Genomic DNA, 21904 nt, shown 5'->3' with positions numbered 1-21904 from the left:
ACGCCAATTTAAGCGCCAGTGCGGACAGCGCTATGTCAGCGGGAGAGCTACCGCCAGTTGTGAGGGCTGGAGTAAGCTCTCTAGTGTAGGCATCACCCGAGATTCAGCATCAGAAAGAAGGAAACACTTACCCACAGACAACGCTTCTTCCCTTACATCATTATCACAAGGCTGATGAATGTTCCAAGATGTCAAAGGAAGTGAACAAATTTCTTCAGCGGAAGTTAACTTGACCATATCCATGTGACTGCTCTGGGGCTTGTACCGTGGAATGAAACACTCCTTCCCTCTCTGAAATATGTCCTTAATGATTTCTTCTGTCTCAATTTCGTCTTGCATACTCAGAAAGACTGCAATTCTTTGGGACTCTTGGTACTTGGAATGCCCAATCACCTACATGGGAAATTATTGCAATGAGGTTTAAAAGCTTATGAAAAGATCCACTTATTTTTTTTACTTAAAAAATCAGGTTTGAGCAATATTCTCCGTGAAAAGTTTGAAAATATAAACTCCCTCTTTAATGTTTCATATCAGGAAAACTTTTTCCCCTCCACCCCTCTGTTTACTAAAAGTGAAATTAACATAGATTATTTTGTATACTCAGTTTATAAACCATATTAGCATTACTGAGGATATAGCAACATAGTTTTGGGAGAGCATTTGTGCGATAATTCATGGATGGAACATTTCCCTCTTGTCACTGGCACAGGACCAGTGTTCAGCGTATTTTGCTGATCCTACAACCGTTTGTATTTTATGTATTTTTAAAGTGTGTAGTATAAGCATGTTCAGACAAACAACATCACTGCAGAAAAAAGTGCATGGGATGGGGAGATGCTAGTCCACAGAGCAGAGAAAGTGTCTGTATTTCTCATTTATGTTTTAAGTCATACATTTTGTCCCACATGTGGGTCTTGACAGGTGAGAAGTACGTCAATGACAGTGTCAATGTCCAAAACTCAAAAAGAAAACACTAGCGAAAAGCTTTAGCTCAGGCAAAAGTTGTTTCCTCCCGCCTACCTAGGAAAATAAACTGAGGCTCAATGTCTTGTGAGATCAGGCCCTTAGTTCTTTAGCCTGAACTGACCTCTGTACAGGAGTTTGAGGTCCCAAAAGTGTTTTCCTAAATGCTTCTGCTGATAGGCAGTCTTACTGCTGCCCGCTCTTCTAGATGATCTAGGGAATGTTTGATCTAAAAGCGGCCCTCTAAACCAAAAAGCTGGACAAGGGAAGAGGATTAGAAATTGCATATGTGGTGTGCATGATAAAATGTAAAAAGTTTCAGATCTTGCATAACACCTTCCTGAACCACACTGAAATTTTAAAAAAGGGTTTTTAAGGCCAGGGTCCTGATTACCCTGCACCTTGTGTCATCACTTACAACAGTACAAAGAAAGTGTAATATGCTTCCATTCTGATTTGAAAGTGATTTGCACTCAACTTTATAGTGGTGCAAATGGCAAAGTGCAGGGCAATATAGGGGCTACATTTATTAATTTAGTCTTATTTAATGGGACTGGAGTATTCAGACCAGAATTAGAATTATCTTTTGTGTGTTTGTATAATCCTGGGCTAATTGCCTTTCTACAGTTTGACCTTGTCACTTTCCTTTTTTTATAGTTCTTTAATTCTCACCTATATTCCTTTTTCTACTTGCACCTGTTTTTAACCTTTGCTTAATTTTTCTCCCTCACCTCTGACTACATCTCTTACATTTATTTAAAAAGCCTATCGTTATTTGGCTATTCCCCCTTTTCTGTGTGTGTTATATATAAAAACTAAATCAACTGTATCTCTTTATTGCCTTTTTTTAAAAATAACTATCCCATTCCACTCTTTTCCTCTCTCTCTCTCTTCAGGTTCCCTCTTCCACCTATTCCTCCCCTTTCACAGTGTAGAAAATTCATAGTGCGATCAATGCATTGTGCAGTTACATTGTGCCCTTGAAGACAAATACAATCAGACAGTCATCCACATTAGTACCAACAGCCTGAAGATGTCTCCCTGGCCCAGACAGTAGCTCCTGTCACACCCCAGAAGTTTCCAAAGAGAAAATTCTTTGACCTTTGTACATTAGCTGATGACTATTATTGCAGAATCAGAGCATGCAAACAGCATGACTTTAATCAGAAACACAAACATTAAGCAAGCACAGTCATGCAGTAGCTAATTAAATACTAGTAAGAAGGTCAGCCTAGTGCAGCTATTCCAATTTGAATTTAAGATCTTTCGAAGACGGGAATTTACGTAAAGGCATTCTTCAAGTTCTAAGTAAAGTAGCCAAGTCTCTTTTATCCTTCTCAGCTGCAATTCCTATCATCTGTTATGAAGTTAATTTTTCAGCCTTTGCTCAAGATGTTTTCTCAACATTTTCAAACATTTCTCGATGCCCACTACACTTGTCTCCTGATAATGAAGGTAATTCCTTTATCTCCATTTACCACTTCAAATCTGTTTGAAAAGAGCTTTGCATTTAGATTTTCACTGTATATTTTGCAAATATTTAAGTCCCTGGCCTTGCAAACTCTTACACATGCTACTCACGGCAGTAAAGTTAAACACTTGTGTGTTTGCAGACTCAGGCCATAGTCAGTTTACACATTCTGTTGCAAACTAGACAGTGGTCCAGTATCTTCCCTTTAGGTGAACCCAACTTTATCACTTCCAGGTCGGATGTTCAAAACCTTTCAGCACTGCCATAACTCTGCCTCCACTGATACGAATGGTAGATTTACTACTGAGTTCAATAGGACCAGAATTAGGTAAGTGCCAAGTGCTGCTGAAAATTGTACCCTTCGTGAATTAACCATTTATAAAGATGGCAGGAAATGCTATGTACATTTCTCAACAAAACTAAGGGCACACTGTCCTACTAAAGAAATTCAAAGATTGCAAGTTAAGCACTTGAGGTTCACTCAGAATTATATTTTCATGTTAAATTATGTTTCATATTAAATATTGTAAGAATAGGATTCCCAGAGAGAGAAACCTATTTAAGTTCCACTTGCTCAGACTTGGTAGAAATCTATACTTCTTACATAATGTTTGTGTGCTGTCACATTGCACTCCAGAGGTGGAAGCAATTGGTGCTAATTGGAGTCTATAAAGTGCTTTGAGATCCTTTGACTGAAAGACACAATACAAATGTGATTCCCCCAGAATTCCTGTGTTTGACTACATGCAGCAACTTTAAAATAAAATTGTATGAGGTTTATTAAAACAATAAAATATCTATAAAACAACTTTGTTAATCCATATGCACTGGGTATTTGAAAAATACAAACTATTAGCATGCTGTGTTAGCATATTATTTGTGTAAATACAGTATAATAGCACTTAAATGATAACATTAGCAATAAAATTACACAGAGAAAAAACGTGGAAGGTACAGATAGAGTTAAAAATAAAAGCAAAGATGAGAGAAATCATTTCAGCACATGCTAGATGTTTATTTATAAATATTGCTAGGCACAGCCTATTAACTTAGAGCTGAATAAAACATACACAAAAGAACCTGAAACCATGTGAAATGCCATTGCTTTTGGGTTTCTTTACAAACTTGGGCCCTGATCCTGTAAACACACACACACATAGTTTAACTTTACCATCATGAATAGCAGTCCCTTAAAGTAATAGGACTATTCACAGTAGTAAAGTTGAAGACACGCACAAATGTTTGCATTATCAGGGCCTCACAACTCAGCCCAAATTCATTTAAAGGCCTGTTGTAAAGCTTCTGAGCTTCTCATTGGTTTTAAATTATGTGTTTAGCAGCATCAGTTTAGTCGGTGCTGTTCAAGGCACAAACAGCAGCAATCAGTCGAAAGAGCTCTTGGTAGAAGAGAGGCTATGGGCTTGTCCACACTGGAATAAAAGGTGTATATTTAGAATATGCTAGCTGACAGGTTTTTAAACCCTAAGGGAGACAGGGCAAGTTGTATTTTAATGTGTGTTAATTAGTTGAGGTGAACTCTATGCCACTCCCCTCACTACAGTAGTGTTTAAAAACGTGTTAGAACACGTGCTAGCTTAGCTACCTTTTATTATTAATTATTATTATTAAAGAAATACATCATTATCCTAACCAGGCCCATAGTTAACAGGCTGCACTGGAAAATCCAGAGGAGCTGATTTAAAGGTTCTACATTATTTTAATATTATGAACTCGCAACTTGTAGGCGTGGAGGAAGAAATATATATTTTGGGTGGGATATGAACGGGGGGAGAGAGGTCTGGAGATCATCTCCCCTGTGGGACATAGGTCTGGAGGCAGGAGTGGAGAGCAGAGGTTTAAGGGAGACGGGGGAGGGGGGGCGGTTCTGGAGCAGATTCAGGCAGCGTGAGGCTCATCTGCACCTGGGGCGCGGGGAAGGGGCCCCAAAGCAAGGCTGGCCCAGCGCGGGCCTGGCCCCGAGGACTCGCGGGGCCCGCTCAGGGCAGGAGCGGTGGGTAGGGCCTGCGGCTGGTATCGGGGCACGCTGAAGCCCGCGGGCCCCGAAGGCGATCAGGGCTGAGAAGGGCGCAGGCGGGGCCTCCGTCCCTGCCCCGCAAACCGGGAAGCCCGTGAGCCACCGACCTCACCCGCTTGCTGCTGCTAGTCCTAGGGCCGGGCAGAGGCCGGGGGAGGCCCAGCTGCAGGGCAGCGAGGCAGGGTCCTGGCCCCGGGCCGCCCCTCAGCCCGCCGGGCACCCACCTTGCGGCTCAGCAGGCGGGACTGGCGCTGCTTCTCCGCCTCGCTCAGCCCCCTCAGCCGCCGCTTCAGCTCCGCTCGCAGCGCTTGTTTGGCGGCTCGCAGCGGCGCTGCCATCTCGCCGGAGTCGCCAGCCGGGCCGGGTCCCGCCCCTTGGCTCTCCGTGCGCAGAATGAGCCCCCGGGCGCTCGCAGCTCTGCGCGCCGCTCCCCGCCCCGCAGCGCCCGCTGCCCCGAGGCCTGCTGCTCCGGGGGCTGCAGCCAGGCCAGGGGCCCTGATCGCTAGAGATCTCATCGGGATCGCCAGCGCCCAGGCCCCCGCTGCAGGATTGGTTTCTGCTTCCCCCTGCCCAGGGGGATCCCCAGCGCCCAGGCCCCCGCTGCAGGATTGGTTTCTGCTTCCCCCTGCCCAGGGGGATCCCCAGCGCCCAGGCCCCCGCTGCCGGATTGGTTTCTGCTTCCCCCTGCCCAGGGGGATCCCCAGCGCCCAGGCCCCCGCTGCCGGATTGGTTTCTGCTTCCCCCTGCCCAGGGGGATCCCCAGCGCCCAGGCCCCCGCTGCCGGATTGGTTTCTGCTTCCCCCTGCCCAGGGGGATCCCCAGCGCCCAGGCCCCCGCTGCCGGATTGGTTTCTGCTTCCCCCTGCCCAGGGGAATCCCCAGCGCCCAGGCCCCCGCTGCCCGATTGGTTTCTGGTTCTGTGTGCCCAGGGGGATCGCCAGCATCTACAGGACCCAACTGCCCAGGGGGATCCCCAGCACCCAGTCCCCCGCTGCCCTGGGGGTTTCTAGTAGGTTCCCTGTGCTAGGTGGAGCCCCAGTTCCCTCACTCCTGCTGCCCAGGGGGTTTCTGACTCCAGGGGCCCAGCACCCAGGTTCCTGCTGCCCACAGTGTTCTGGGGCTCCTCACATGCTGAGGGTTAAGCCCCTGGAAGTGTTTGCCGGATGGGGGGCCAATGGTAAGGCGACGCATGGGTCCAATGTGATTTTGTAATGTAAACTCTTCCTAGCTGTTTTTAACATGTATTACTGTCTTTAAAAAATGGAAGCTGTTGCACAGTACCCTTCTGGAACAAAAATGATGAAAGGTCTAGAAACATGACCTATGAGGGAAAATTGAAAAAATTGGGTTTGTTTAGTCTGGAGAAGAGAAGACTGAGGGGGGAAATGAAAACAGTTTTAAAGTACTTGAAAGGATATTACAAATAAGAGGGTGATAAATTGTTCTCCTTAACCTCTGAGGATAGGACAAGAAGCAATTGGCTTAAATTGCAGTAAGGGCAGTTGAGGTTGGACATTAGGAAAAAACTTCCTAACTGTCAAGGTGGTTAAGCACTGGAATAAATTGCCTAGGGAGGTTGTGGAATCTCCATCACTGGAGATTTTTAAAAGCAGGTTCAGCAAACACCTGTCAGGTATGGTCTAGTTCAGAGGTGGGCAAACTATGGCCCAAAGACCACATCCGGCCCGCCGGACCGTCCTGCCCCGCCCTTGAGCTCCCGGCCAGGGAGGCTATCCCCCAGCCCCTCCCCTGCTGTCCCCCTTCCCCTGCAGCCTCAGCTCGCCATGCCGCCAGCGCTCTGGGCGGCGGGGCTGCAAGCTCCTGCTGGGCAGTGCAGCTGCGAGAGCCGCCAGCCTGCCCCGGTGCGCTAGACTGCACGGCAGCGTGGCTGGCTCCAGCTGAGCTGCACGGCTGCCAGTGCTGGTGCTCTGAGTGGCATGGTAAGGGGGCGGGGAGTGGGGGGGTTGGATAAGGGGCAGGTGTCCTGGGGGGCAGTCAGGCGACAGGGAACGGGGTGGGGGTGGATAGGCATGGGAGTCCGGGGGGGCCTGTCAGGGGGTGGGGGTCTGGATAGGGATGGGGGCAGTCAGGGGACAGGGAGCAGGGGGCTTGGATAGGGGGTGGGGTCCCAGGGGCGGTTAGGGGTGGGGGGTCCCGGAAGGGGGCGGTCAGGGGCCAAAGAGCAGGGGGGTTTAGATGGGTTGGGGGTTCTGAGAGGGGCAGTCAGGGGGCGGGGGCCAGGCTGTTTGGGGAGGCACAGCCTTCCCTACCCGGCCCTCCATACAGTTTTGGAACCCCGATGTGGCCCTCAGTCCAAAAAATTTGCCCATCCCCGAGCTAGACCAAAATCCCTAGATCCAAATATTCCCTGACTCTCATCTTTATATAATAGGTCAAACTAAAATCCAGATGTGAAGATCTCTTAATTATGTGGATGTTTGTATCTGGAGACACACTTTGCAGCTTTTGGTGGCTTTCTAGTTTAACTGTGAGGTACATGCGAACATCTCCTTCCTTTTTTTCTTCCTCCAACAAATGACCAGCTAAACCAGGGTGGGCAAACTTTTTGGCCTGATGTGCCCCGCAGGCCATAGTTTGCCCACCTCTGGCCAAGACCCTACCTGTTGAGAGCACAAAACTAGGAAAATGGGTTGTTTTATTGCTTAGAAATGTGTAAGTCACATTCATATGTCACATTGTCTTCTCGATTTTCTCATAAAAACAATTGGCTTACTTTTTTTTGCACCATGTCATTTCCCCCACTTCTTAGAAAATGCTGAATAACTCTGTTTCATTTCATCATTAAATCAGCTCCAGGAGGTTTTTACAGTCAGTGGAGATGAGTCTCGGGCTTCCATTCACATGTTACAGTCATGTAATTTAAACAGAAATGTGCATTTATACTTATGCAAACTCTATCAAGATTCAACAAGGCTTTGCTGACTCTTGTGGAAACAGCCACGCTGACATTTAAATCTTTAAAATCAAGGAAAATTAGACTCCACATTTGAACTTTAGGCCAAATTCTGCTGGCTGTGTAAATCTACTGCCATCAACTCAAGTTTTACTTTAAAAAGTATGTGGAAAAAAAAAAGTAGGTTTGGGGAATTTTTAGTCTAAAAAATGTGTATATTTTCCTCCCAAAATAACTGAAAACCTGGTGACTAGAGATTCCTCAAATAAGAAACAGAAAATCACCAATTACTAATAATAAAAAGACAATTGCTCGACTCATTGAAACATAAATAAATCTGAGATGCAAATTCACCAGATTCACACTAAGTATGCTGCCAGACAGACTTCCATCACCAACTCTCGTTCTGACCTGTGATAGTCAGTCTCATCAGAACATAAGAACGGCCATACTGGGTCAGACCAAAGGTCCATCTAGCCCAGTCCTGTCTTCTGACAGTGGCCAGTGCCAGGTGCCCCAGAGGGAATGAACAGAACAGGTCATCATCAAGTGATCCACCCTCTGTCGCCCATTCCTAGCTTCCGTCTCCCCTCTCTTTCCCTGTCCCTTCTCAGCCTTTTCTGTGTCAGGCTGCAAGAGGGGCCTCAGTGGGAGTCATGACCTGCTGTCCTTCCTGTTGGGTCTCCATTTTAGTGCTCAAGGGGAGCAGATAAAGGAAGGCCAATAATGCTCCTTTGGGCAAAAAGAGTCTGAAGGGAAGGGACAGACTGCCCAAGAGAGAAGAACTGCTGCAGTCTGTCCCTTCCCTTCAGACTCTTTTTGCCCAAAAGAGCATTAATGGCCTTCCCAGAGGGAACACAGGCTTGGGGTGGATTGAGAGACTGGAGAGCCGCTCAAGAGCAGCCTGGCCCCCGTGAGAGAAGCAGCTGCTGGGGGTGGGAGGAGTAGAGAGCTGCTGAACATTTGAACAATCCCCCTCTGGCCCCAGTGACAGAAGCTGTGGCAGCAGTAGGCGAGAGGGAGAGGAAGTTCTGGCAGTAATGGGAATGATTTGGGGTGAGTTATGAACAATCGAGAGCAGTTTACAGTGGATGCTGAGCTGCACTGTCTCACCATTTGTTTTGCTGTAGAAGTTTGAATTCCCAGCTGCTATCTTTGCGATAGTGCATTCTGCACAGGGCCAAATCCTGAAGTCCTTACTCAGTCCTGAGAGATTTGCCTGGGTAAGGGTCTCCAGGTATGGTCCCTAATGTCTAGAGGAGCAACTCAATATGGTTTACACATGTAGCACATGCAGAGTTGCAAACAGATACAGCACTGATTGCAGGGGCTTTGCTCAGGTCAGCTCTGTGCTTTTATCAAGCACTTAGCATGCTCATTATTCAACCCCCCCACCTCTTTGAGTACCAGTTGAGTGATTGGCTTGTCCAGTGACTTGCAGCAGGTGGGGGCAGCATCAGCCAGGATCCAGGATACCCTGAGCATAGTGCTACAGTACGCAGAGGATGTGCTTTCTGATAAAGTGGCTGCTGACAACACTGTTGGGCACTTGCTGATGGATCTTATTAACCAGGTGCCAAGGATTTCACTGGAGGACTTTGAGACAGTGCTGAACAGCAGTATCAACGACCTGCTGATGGAAAAGGAGTACTTGTGGCACCTTAGAGACTAACCAATTTATCTGAGCATAAGCTTTCGTGAGCTACAGCTCACTTCATCGGATGCATTCAGTGAAAAATACAGTGAGGAGATTTATATACACATAGAACATGAAAAAATGTGTGTTTATCATGCACACTGTAAGGAGAGTGATCACTTGAGATGAGCTATTACCAGCAGGAGAGTGGGGGTGGGGGGAGGAAGAAAACCCTTTGTAGTGATAATCAAGGTGCTGGAAATGGCCCACCTTGATTATCACTACAAAGGGTTTTCTTCCTCCCCCCACCCCCACTCTTCTGCTGGTAATAACTCATCTTAAGTGATCACTCTCCTTACAGTGTGCGTGATAAACCCCATTTTTTCATGTTCTGTGTGTATATAAATCTCCTCACTGTATTTTCCACTGAATGCATCCGATGAAGTGAGCTGTAGCTCACGAAAGCTTATGCTCAAATAAAATGGTTAGTCTCTAAGGTGCCACAAGTCCTCCTTTTCTTTTTGCGAATACAAACTAACACGGCTGCTACTCTGAGACCTGCTGATGGTGACCTACTTGGCAAATCTCACTCAGTCACAGATTGCTCTCCATGAAAAACTTCTGAGCTTATGATGGACTCCCTGCCTTCTCTCACTTGAGAACCTGAAGATACAACAGAGCTAGTCTCCCTACAATCTGTTCTGCTACTGAATTTAGTTGGACATTAATGTAATTTCCTGAATGATTCAGTATTCCCCCATATTCCTCTGATTCCCACCTCCGCCCCAAAAACCACCACCACCTCTGTAGACGCAACTCACATCACCATATCTGTCTGCCAGCCATTAGGGCTGAACTGTGTTTTCTGAGACCTCCATTAAGGTGTTCCTGGGCAGTGAGCAGGTGTCACTATTGAATAGCAAAATGTCAACCCTCCTGAACCTCCTCCCCCGGCCCCAATTTCCAGGAGCTGATCGATTACAGAATGAACGGCAGAAGCTGATACAGTACTGACACTCTCCTAAAGGGATAAAAGGTTTCTCTTCTTTCTGACTCATCTCAGCACACACTAAAATAAAATAAAATAAACAAATATTACTTACCATCAGATGGGAAAGTAGTGGGAAAATTTCTTTTTTTTTTTCCCCTCTAGAGCGTGCTGTACAACATCTGCTATTGTATGTGCGGTAATTTAGGGGAAATGGGCTTATTTGCAAGAATTGGCTTTTGAAGAGCACAAAAATTTTCACAGACTTGCCCCAGACCTCGGAAATCCTTGAGTCCTTCCTAGCATTTTGCATACAATTAGCTAACTCCTCAGCAGATCTGCAAACCGTTACAGAATATGGAATTGTTTGACGTGAAGGAACTTGGGAGTTCATCCTACTGTTGTTTGAATGACACAGACAGTTAAAGGGTTTTGCTCAAATGACAGTGCCAGCCTTTTTTTCCCTTTTATATGGGGAAACCACAACTAAATACATGCTAGGGTGAAAGTCTTTGCTCCAATCTGCACTGTGTATCTCTGATGCTGTTCTGCGCTGTATGGGAATATTGAACTAAAGAAGAATCGTTTGCCATCAGCAATTATATGGCTTTTAGCTCATTTGCAGATAAGGCAACGGAGGGTTCTGTGTTTCACAGAAACTTGGGTCACCTGACATTCTATCCTGTAGTGTGTGGTGTTTTGAAAACTGTGTTACAATTGTAGGCTGTCCCTTTAAATTTCAGGGGGTTTCCCCTGACCTTGCTTGCAGGTTAGGATCTGGGCCCAGCAGCAGTCAGTCTGTTATGTTTATGTTTTTATCTAACTTCTCTGAGTGTATGTCATGAACATAACATAGAGGACAATGGTGACAAGTACACACCCGCACTGGCTAGTGCAAGACCACCCAATTTACACTAGGGGCAGCCCCACACATAGAACAAGGGAACCTGCATTACAGTTTCTCTGCAGAATCTGTATAAGTCTTGAGCCTGACTAGCTCAATGAGTCTGCCTGAGATGTGGGAGGAGAAAAATGGAAAATGTCTTACACTATTGTGTAATGCCTCCAGGCTGGTCTGTTTATGCCCCGTTTAACATTTCATTGGATGGATGGAATTTGAGACTTGCCAAGTTTTTGTAGCTGGCTGACCCTAGAAACAGGCCTACAAACAGGATGCTCTATGAGCCCTATTACTTCACTGTACTGGGGATTCTTTTTTAGCTCAAATGGTAGAGACCAGTTTCAAGTAGTAAAGTCATATGTTCTGTTCTCTATTGTGCTATTTAGTTCAGAGATGGAGCTAGACCAGAGGTGGGCAAACTACGGCCCCTGGGCCACATCCGGCCCACGGGACTGTCCTGCCTGGCCCTTGAGCTCCCGGCCGGGGAGGCTAGACCCCGGCCCCTCCCCTGCTGTTCCTCCTCCCCAGGAGCCTCAGCTCGTCATGCTGCCAGCGCTCTGGGCAGCGGGGCTGTGAGCTCCTGCTGGGCAGCGCGGCTGCGAGAGCCACCAGCCTGCCCAGGTGCTCTAGACTGCGCTGCGGTGTGGTTGGCTCTGGCTGGGCAGTGCAGCTGCCAGTCCTGGTGCTCTGAGTGGCATGGTAAGGGGGCAGGGAGTCGGGGGCGGGGGTTGGATAAGGGGCAGGGGTCCCGGGTGGTAGTCAGGGGACAGGGAGCAGGGTGGGTTGGATGGGGGTAGGGTCTCAGGGGGGCAGTTAGGGGCAGGGGTCCCAGGAGGGGGTGGTCAGGGGACAAGGAGCGGGGGAGGGTTGGATGGGTTGGCAATTCTGAGGGGGGCAGTGAAGGGGCGGATAGGGAACGGGGGCCAGGCTGTTTGGGGAGGCCAAAAAGTTTGCCTACCCCGGTCTAGATAATACTTACCATGGGTGCAGGGGACTGGACTAGAGTGACCGCACAAGGTCCCTTCCAGTCCTATGATTCTGTGATTCTGGACACCCATGAGACCCCGACCCACCCATTCTGACTGCAAATCCTTGTAAGCTTGAAATCAGCCTTGCCAGCTCTTCTGGTTTTATCACCAGTGGTGCAGTGGTTGATGTTCTTAAACCTGTAGCTTTTGGAGTTGAGTGATGACTAACAGTCTCTGCTTTCAGAAAATTCTAATCCTCATGGTTCCAAAGAACAGTCTGAAAATGTGAGCCAAGTGCACCGTTAAGAGTCAGAAGCCAGGCAAATAACTAAAGTCTTGTGATTTTTAAGCCAATCTCATGATTTGGACTTCTGATTTTAGAATGCCTGGTGATTCACTACTGTGAGATTTATTTTAATGCTTCAGACTTTAGCATCTACTACTAAATCAACCAATTGAAAGTGACTGTCAAAAATACTTTGGAAGATGTCCGGGACCTGTGTTGTTTCTTTCTGATGAATGAAGAGACATGAAAGGTACTTTTCACTGTATTTTGGGATTTTTTGCTACTCTATTAGAAATATTGCTCCAGATTCACTGCTCTGCCTGAGCTGTGCTCAGCACAGGACCAGAGGCAGGTGGCAAAGATGGTTTTAATGTTACCCCCCACCATAATTTAGAGCAGTCTGAAGTTGACTGTTGTGTTTGTAGAAAGGCATCCCATCCAACACTTGGTTGCAAATCATGTTTGCCTCGTCTAGACAGAACATCATAAAGAAATCGCCCCCATCATGGTTTTGCTATCCAAAGGGGGAGTACAACTTAATATAATTTAACAGCCATTGACCAAGTGATTTCCCATCCTCATACTGACTAAATGGCAACTGGTGGAGAGTAGGAGACAGTGTCTGGAACATTAGGGGAATTTTGTGAGTTACAGGAAATGGACGATGGCTTTTTTTGTCAATGTGATTCCTCCTTTTCAGTATGTGTCAGCAGCTTCTGTGGCTTGTGCTGTCTTGCATCATGCCTGTCAGGAACATGTATTAACCTGTGCAACAATCTCCCAGGGAAAGGGGCAGAAGCCACATCACTTGGGGCATTTAAAACATCTGACCAAACACTAGTAAATACTAGTAAATAGTGACCAATGCTCCATTGGTAAAAAAATGGGATTAGGTGATCTGGTAGGTCTCAATGCCATCATGTGCTGCAGTGACATCCTGATACTACCTGACCACTGTACTGATGTATTCATCTTCTGTGCTGCTCCAGTGCCGTTTGACCGGCCTTTCCTCCAGAAACAGAGCATTGTCTGCTGCTCCAATATTTTGCCTGACAGTTGAAGTGATATCTTCAATGGCTGTGGTATAGATACACTGCAGATGTGGTGGTGCATAACATGATGTCAGTAACCAAACAATGTCAGTAGTGTTCTACACGATTGAGGCAGCAGCATTAAAATATACTACACGTATACTTAGATACCACATAGAAATCAAGATATACCAGCGTAACTGCATCCCTTCACTGACTTTCTCCTCTATTGTATCAAATGTTAGCTACTTGTGTTCACTTCGAAGGCCCTTCATGACCTATCTCCACCCTACCTATCATCTTTCATTCAGTATCAAAAGGTTGACCTCTGCCTCCGATTGGCCCATAATGCCCGCCTCTATTGACCACTTCTTAAATTTTCAAACAAGCATGTTTGTACTTTCTCCTATGCTTCCCCTCAGCCTTGGGAAAAGTTCCCTGTAAACATCTGCAAAACAAACTCATTATTCTCAGTCAAAACCCTTCTTAAAAACTCTTGCCGTGAGGCCTACAAAAACGTGACAATGGTTAGACTGTTGGGGTGCTGACTACTGCCTCTCATGCTGATCAATATTGTCTCATTGTTTCCCTAAACTCCCCATCTGTCTGTATCCAGCTGCTGTCTATTGTCTTTTACTTAGACTGTAAGATCCTTGGGGCAGGGTCTGTCATTTCTAGCACCCTGGAGTTCTGTTCCATGCCTAAGGCTCCTGGAAACTACAATAGTACAAAGAATGAATAATAAAATAATAAAAAGAAGATATACTAGCTGTTCTTTTTCTTAAATCCAGAGCAGCTATAGATTTTGTTATTGGTGAAGATAGTCCATAGTCCCAATGGATCATTTAGCGGATAATCCTACCTTCCTTTATTTAAAATGTTTTAGAGATGAAAGACAAGTGCTAAAACCATTACACTGTCTATCTGTAATTCTATGTCTATATAAAAGGCCAACTCTGGCTTTGTATATTTAATATATTAAGTTATTAGACAAAAAATGAACTTGTATTTTTCCATTGGGGCAAAATATACCCAAAGAATGTCAATGAATGTGTCATTTAGTTGACAGAGGAAGTTCACAAGGAGAACTAAATACAAATCTTTAAACACTTAATTTACAACCACTTTGTTCACAGTTAGCGGTAAGGTCATTTTTGATTCCCTGCTGCTGATCTACAGTTCCTAGGAATTACTGAAGTTCCTTGCCTGTACAATAGTAATAATAATGACAACTAAAATAAACATTGAGAATTGTGTCTGAAGGTGAACTGAAATGCTTTAAAATCCCTAATCCTTAACAGAACATATATATGAAGGGTTAGATTACAAATAAACACATTAAAGATTTTATTTTTAGAAAGCCATAGGAACTGCCTTGTCCAATATTCTGCTTTTTACAGTGGCCAGTATCAGGTGCTTCAGAGGAAAAGGTAAAATCCCATGACGGACACTTATCCTCCTTCACATCTGTCTATTTTCTCTCTAATGCATTCATAATGCACTCGTGATATGTAGACAAATATACCTGTTAAGAGACCTGAATCCAGGCTTTTGGGGTTCTGGATTTTCCCTGCTACAATTGTTGATCTAACATGGTCTAAGGAATACAACTACCTGGACTCTTAGATCTTAGGCACCACTCCCTGCAGGTGAATGACCAGGGTCAGTGACTTAGTCACCAGGACTCCTGTAGGAAGAGACAATGTGCTACAGAAACTCCATGAGGTTCGTCACATGAAGCTGGATTTGCACATCCCAGGGATGCCAAGGATCCACAGGAAAGGCATGTCACGTTATCTAGAGCCCGGGTTATCTTTGAAGATGGCTTTCCACCTCTTTGTGCTCTCAAGAGTCCGCCTCCTTAACAGCAGCTAGATTCTCCAGGAGCTGTACTGTCAGTAAACATACCCTCATAGCTGTGCCGTATCCCATCTTCAAGTGAGAAGAGAAACTGTGGAGGGAACTAATTCTGCTTTTAACTCTTTTTTCACAGTTGAGTATTTTCTATCAAAAAGCCACCACGTCACATAGAGAACATGCCCTCCAAGAGCAACTGCTTGCCTTCCTGCTATGGCACATCCTACACCACAGAACCCTGCTTATATAGAGGGCTCTCAGAGAGGAAGTGGCATGGCACAGAGCCACTGTTCCCCACCCATATGTATTTGGTGTTTCCTACCCCGGTTCACTCTCTCCATTCCTGTAAGGGAAGGAGACCAGTGAGTCCCAACTCTCATCAGCTATTCCAGGAGAATCCTAGGGTCCTAACAGTTAAAGAAAAGGTCTTTTACTTAGCATAAGTTGAAATCTTTAACAAGAGGGTGTTCCTGTGACTTTTCAGAGGCTCCTACTTCATTCACTAAATGTATCCCCTAAATATCTAGTACTGCCATCCAAATCTGATCCATATATATTATTTCATCAAGATCTAACAGGCTGCTCATACACGTTGCCAGATAATGCACCAAAAATGCTACAGACTGGCTTGTAAACAAGTCTTTTTATTGACTTCAGTGGGCTTTGGATCAGGCCTATACGGCCTAGAGTTGCACCTATGCCTACACTTGCTTTACCAGGTGTATCTAACTCAGCTGAATAGAAAAAAATGTTTTTTCAGAGATGAAACTTGGTAAAAATAAACTTTCAGCCTAAGTATATGTTTATATTTTAATCTTTTTTCCAAAAACCCATTCATCACATTTGAATTATCAAAGATATAAATAGTTTATTGATTTTGAATAAACTTTTTGCACTTGGCCATTTAAAAGCATCTCTTTAAACAAATAAGTCAGTGGTCATTGCAGGTGGAAAGAGCACCATGCATATGAAGAACATTTTTAAAAAAAAGGAATTATTAAACAGATGCCATTGTACTGATTAGTGAATATATACACACATTTTAAATTGCTGATCCCAAGTGATCATTTGATCCATCTCATGAACTTGCATGTGCTTTCATCAGTGAGTGCGTTAGCCCCTTTATTTAAGAAGTCTTCTGCTGATAAAGCAAACAACAAAATGCAATCAAGTAATAAATTTAATTCACAAAATTTTTAAAATTCAGAATTAAAACTGATACTGCTCCTAACCCATTGGATTATATGTAGGTGAAACAATGCACGTCTTTGAGGGTGCATCAGAGGCGATAGACACTGAACTGCTCTCTGTCTCTCCAAGAGGTATTCCCTCCAGGTCAGGGTTGAGGCATATTGGGGGTCAGTTCTGTACCTCTTCGATGGCAGGAAGACTCTAGTCTTCAGTGTTGTCAAATAAGCCAGCACCTAAACATTTACTAGTAAATACGTAAATTAAAATATAATGTAAGCAAGAAAACGTATCCTTAATTCTAGAAGACTGATTCATTTTCCTCTTGCTTGAAGAAAGCCACTGCAATGAGTCTTGTGGCAACATCCAGTTTACATGGGGAAGGCTGACCTCCATCTTGTCAATAGTACTGACTGAAGAAGGAAAAAGCATCCATGATTTTTGCTTTAATGTTGAATAAGGACAGCCATGATCGTTTTTCCTCAAACATAGGTAGGAAGCCGTTTTCCTGTGGAGAAGAATATGTACAGTCTGGTTATAGCTTTAAAATAATGAGCTCGTGAAAAATGCACCATTGTTTCATGATAGCAGGAGGCTTTCCGTTCAATAGAGCTGTCATAGAGACAGGTTTACCGACAACTACCTCAGAAAAAGATGAACTGGGCTTTAAAAACAATAGCTGAAACTATTTGCAAATCATGCAATGCCTGTCTCATCTCCAGATTATAACATGGCCAAATTTGCTCCCTCCCTGCCTACTCCCTTCTGGGGATGGTTCATTATTTAGGTTGGATTTAAACTTTGGAGTTCGGGCTCATTTCTGCAAGTAACATAACTGTCTGTGGTTCAGTTTTAATATGCTTATAGGTTTCAGAGTAACAGCCGTGTTAGTCTGTATTCACAAAAAGAAAAGGAGTATTTGTGGCACCTTAGAGACTAACCAATTTATTTGAGCATAAGCTTTCGTGAGCTACAGCTCACTTCATCGGATGCATACTGTGGAAAGTTTAGAAGATCTTATTATATACAGACAAAGCATGAAAAAATACCTCCTCCCACCCCACTCTCCTGCTGGTAATAGCTTATCTGAAGTGATCACTCTCCTTACAATGTGTATGATAATCAAGTTGGGCCATTTCCAGCACAAATCCAGGTTTTATGCGTATAAATATTCTCCCTTTAAGCCTTCTCTTTCTGGTGTTATGAGGTACTTACTGACAATTCCAGATACTGGGAGAAAAAAATGGCAGGAATAGATGCTGACCTTAAACAGGTTTGACTGAAAGAGGCAGGCAAAGGAGCCTCTATAAACGTGATGTATGAAGCACCACTAACTCACTACAACTGTTACCCAACAGAAACAGAGAAAAGCAAGCTAGAGAAAAGTGTGGGAAAGGACAAAGACAGTAGTAAAGGGGGACAGGTGAGAAAGGAGAAAATAAGCCTGATTCTAAGCTCATCTACAATGGTGTAAATCAAAAGTCATTGCACTGAGAGCAGAATCAGGCCCAAAGAGGTGATATAAAGAGAAAGTGGCATTTGCATATATACACACACACACAAAATACCAGGGGATCTCAGGCTCTGATGGCATTTACCAGCAACTTCCCCTAAACTCCTACAGAAAATCAAGTTTGCATGATGAAACCCTGCAAAGCAGAAGAGCGGAGTTTCCTACAACTTTCCTCTGCATCAGCACAGGGACTTTAATTAAATGGTCATATATATGAAGCTGGAAAAAGAGACATACTGTTTGTCAGATACTTTACTCATTTTTGTAAAATAACCATGGGGAAGTTCTAGGAATATCTCAGCCAATTTCCACTCACACAAGTAGTCTCAGTGCACGAATAAGGTTAGAAGGATTTGACCCCAATTATATTTAATTATCAGACCATACAACTAAATTGACAGGGGATGAAAACCTGGCTGTATGGAGCTCAGTGGCAAAACTCCCATTGACTTCAGTGTGGACAGGATTTAACCTATAAAGATTTCCCTTTCCATTGACTTCAAAAGGCTCTGGACCATAGCATTATTATTGCGTCCTTTCACTTTAATTTCAGTTTGGAAAGTGTACTGTACAAATGATTCAGGGCTTACTTTAGTGGTTTATACTGTCACAAGCACCTTAAAGGTCTTGTATTTTCTGCTAATTTATATCGGAAGCAAGATATTTGCTTTAAGTCTCAAGGAAGAATTCAAGATATAAAAGTTTTAAATAAAGCAAATGGTAAAGCCCTGGCTAAGTTGACAATTCTTTTTGACAGTAGTTAAAAGAGCATTTTTAAAAAATTTATTAAGGAAAATTCTCCTGATGTAGACAGCAGTGAAAAATGGTTATAAAATACAGCACTGAAACTTACCCAACCTCCATTTGCCTCTATCCACTCAGCCTTGTTGTTTATAATGTACCCCGTGATGAAATAAGAAATCTGCTCTTTATTATCTCCTGTAAGCTGAACTCTGTGTTCTTGAAGCCTCTTAGAAAGAATTCCTCCAAACATAAATATTGTCAAAATCCGTCCCCAGTTAGTGTTTCCATCAGCAAATTCTTTATCCATGATTTGAGTGAAAATTGTTCTGGCAGCATCTACAGAGGTAATATCAAGTGTGTCCAAACATGGTTTCAGACTCTCTTCATTTTCCTTTTGCAGAAAGGATGCAGCGTTTCTTAAGACATGAGCAACTCTGCTTGGGGCTGGTCCAAGCTGTGGTTCCTGAAGAATGTATTTCAGATAATCTTGGACTAAATAGTAAACATAGCGGTACTCAGAGCTTTCCATTTAGAAGCAGACTCAGAGCAAAGCACAGCCTTTGACCAGTGTGAAACTGCTAATCCACTGTGAAAGCTGAACTAAATAACTACAAGCTAGGCACTTGCATCACAGAAGTTCCTGTACAACCCACTGACTTAAAGCTTCCTTAAATGAATGTGTGGGTTGTTGCTATGAGTTCAGAAATGAAAGAAAAATTCTCACTGAGGTCAAAGAGAAGCAAAAAATAAAAAACTTTATCCTAAATTATGTATTATGCAGGAAGTGAGGCCTTACAAGAATACATTAGTGGGGGCCACATCCTCTGCTAGTGTAAATTGGCGTAGTTTCAATGGACCTGTGCTGATTTACACCCATTGAGGAGCTGCCACATTTTGCTTTTTAAAAGAAAAGTGCACACTATTGAAACATGCAATTCTTGAGAAATACTCTGCCACAGGCAGTGGCCAATGCTTCACTCTGAACTGCATGGAGATGATGGCTAAATCTTCACAGTTAATGATAGAAGGGAACCCAAATCTGGTATATTTTTCCTCTTGCCTATGGAAGAAGGGGTGTCAGCTCTATAAGATTATACCGCTGACCTTATTCCTACAAAAGCCCCCATGTGAGTGAAGATCAGGCTCTGAAGATTGGAATGGAGTGACTGACTGTGACAAAGTTCTTCCCCCTCACAACTCCTCCATCCCTCAGGGAATCCAGGTATAAGAGAATACTGATCCAGTCAGCATTAAGTGATATGGCCTACCGTACTGTGAACACACACAAATTACAGGGATGTTTACTGGGCAGCAGCTGAGAAAGATATTGGTACTCCCAGTGTCAACAGGGTTCTTGGGAAGCAGAAGAGAAGAGCAGGGTCTCTGGATGGTAGGGGCCAACAACCATGCCTTCCTCTAACTCTGACTTGTCCAAAAAGATATCCTTCAAAAATTGGAAGCCAAATCCTAGTGAGGAAAATAGAAAAGAGCATAAACTCTGGCAAATCAAATATAAAAGTATAAGGCAGGCCAAGAAAGAATCTGAAGAGCAACTAGCTAAGGATACAAAAACTAACAGCAACAAAATATAAGTACATCAGAAGCAGAAAGCCTGCCCAACAGTCAGGGAGACCACTGGACAATCGAGATGCCAAAGGAGCACTCAGGCAAGAGAAGGCCATTGCACAGAAGCTAAATGAATCTTTGCATCCGTCTTCACTGCGGAGGATGTGGGGCAGATCCCCACACCTGAGCGATTCGTCTCAGATGACAAATCTGAGGAACTCTCCCAGATTGTGGTGTCAGGAGAGGACGTTGTGAAACAACTGATAAATTAGTTCCGAAGGAACTCATGACATTTCAGAACTATTAACTGTAGTATGAAATCTGTCATTTAAATCGGCTTCTGTACCCAGTGACTGTAGAGTGGCTAATGCAACGCCTAGTTCTAAAAAGGCTCCAGAGGAGTTCCTGACAATTACAGCAGGCCAGTAACCATGTGGCAAGGGGGATCCAGTGGATATAGTGTACTTGAACTTTCAGAAAGCCTTTGACAAGGTCCCTCACCAAAGGCTCTTAAGCAGAGTAAGCTGTCATGGGGTAAAAGGGAAGGGCCTCTCATGGATCAGTAACTGGTTAAAAGTTAAGAAACAAAGGGGAGGAATAAATGGTCAGTTTTCATGATGGAGAGAGGTCAATAGCAGGGTCCCCCAAGAATCAGTAGCGTAGCTAGGGGGGGAGCGGGGCAGCGGCCGCTCCCCCACTGAGCAGAAGTGGCCCCTTTTAAATTCTTTGGTGCCTTTTTAATTTTTACTCACCCGGCGGCGCTCCGGGTCTTCGGCAACGGGTCAGGCGGCGCTCCGGGTCTCCAGCAGCACTTCAGCGTCGGGTCCTTCACTTGCTCTGGTCTTCAGCGGCATTGCAGTGGCGGGGCGGGGGGGTCCTTCAGTGCCGCCGAAGACCTGAGCGAGTAAAGGACCCGACGCCGAAGTGCTGCTGAAGACCCTGAGCGCCGCCGGGTGAGTAGTAGCGGGTGGCACCTTTTTTTAATTCCCCCCCCCCCGTTTTCTCCACCTGGCTACGCCACTGCCAAGAGTCTGCAGGGGATCTGTGCTGTTCAGCATATTCGTAAGTGATCTGGAAAAGGAGGTGGCAAAATTTGCAGACAATAAAAAATTACTCAAAATAGTTAAGTCCAAAGCTGACTGCAGAGAGTCACAAAGAGATCTCACTAAACTGGCTGACTGGGCAACAAACTGGCAGAGGAAATTCAATGTTGATAAATGCAAAGTAATGCACACTGGGAAACATAATCCCAACTATACATACAAAATGATGGGGTCTAAATTAGCTGTTACCCCTCAAAAAAGATCTTGAAGCAGAGGCGACCTGTGGTCCTTTGCGAGGTCTAAGTGACTTCCCCTCCTAAATTAATGAAAATGATTAATACATCAGAAGCAACCTTTCTGACAGCACAAATGGTTAATTTATGTTATTGTCAAGCAAAATATGGTTTGGTTTGCTCAGTGGTGTGCTGCCACCTGCCTGCAGCAAGCATTTCTGCATGACCAGAAATGTTCCAGCCATATAGGAAATAATGTCACAGCAGTTATCTGTTCAGGAGTTCTGTGTATTGTGTCTGTCTGTGTGCACAGCGAGGAACAGCAACACAATGGTATTTGTGCTGACCCACTGCCTCTCACTACAAATGATTAGATGATTTTTTATTTTTATTTTTTGCATCTCTTGGGGTATTCAGTCAATCTAGAAACACTAAATAGTTCATTTCCAAAGTTTTGGGATGCTCATCTCCTTAAATAGAGATGTGCATCCAGTTCAGTGTGAAAGATTTCTCTTCTCCTAATCTTTATGTGACAGAGAAATGGAAGAGGAAATAGCTGCAGTAGGGT

The 21904-nt window shown here is 44.5% G+C and overlaps 2 protein-coding genes across 2 annotated transcripts in view; both read right to left on the bottom strand.

Moving 5' to 3' along the window:
- MTHFS (methenyltetrahydrofolate synthetase) overlaps window positions 1–4887 on the bottom strand; it is a 33771-nt gene extending 28884 nt beyond the window's left edge. Inside the window, exons 1-2 of the mRNA XM_077828330.1 lie at window positions 4694–4887; window positions 132–393 (exon numbers count right to left, since the gene is read on the bottom strand). Coding sequence (XP_077684456.1) covers window positions 132–393; window positions 4694–4807 — 376 coding nt within the window. The 5' untranslated portion in view covers window positions 4808–4887. The remainder of the gene's footprint in view (window positions 1–131; window positions 394–4693) is intronic.
- Window positions 4888–15952: 11065 nt separating this feature from the next.
- Window positions 15953–19055, bottom strand: BCL2A1 (BCL2 related protein A1). Its single transcript, XM_077828831.1, has 2 exons — window positions 18604–19055; window positions 15953–16745 (listed from the first exon to the last, which is right to left on the bottom strand). Exons 1-2 carry the CDS (start codon window positions 19021–19023, stop codon window positions 16638–16640), a joined length of 528 nt encoding a protein of 175 aa, XP_077684957.1. The 5' UTR covers window positions 19024–19055; the 3' UTR covers window positions 15953–16637.
- Window positions 19056–21904: the final 2849 nt, after the last annotated feature.

Source organism: Eretmochelys imbricata, chromosome 10 (genome assembly GCF_965152235.1).
Source record: "Eretmochelys imbricata isolate rEreImb1 chromosome 10, rEreImb1.hap1, whole genome shotgun sequence".
In the NCBI taxonomy this organism is placed as follows: domain Eukaryota; kingdom Metazoa; phylum Chordata; order Testudines; family Cheloniidae; genus Eretmochelys; species Eretmochelys imbricata.
This window is presented reverse-complemented; position numbering and strand designations above follow the sequence as displayed.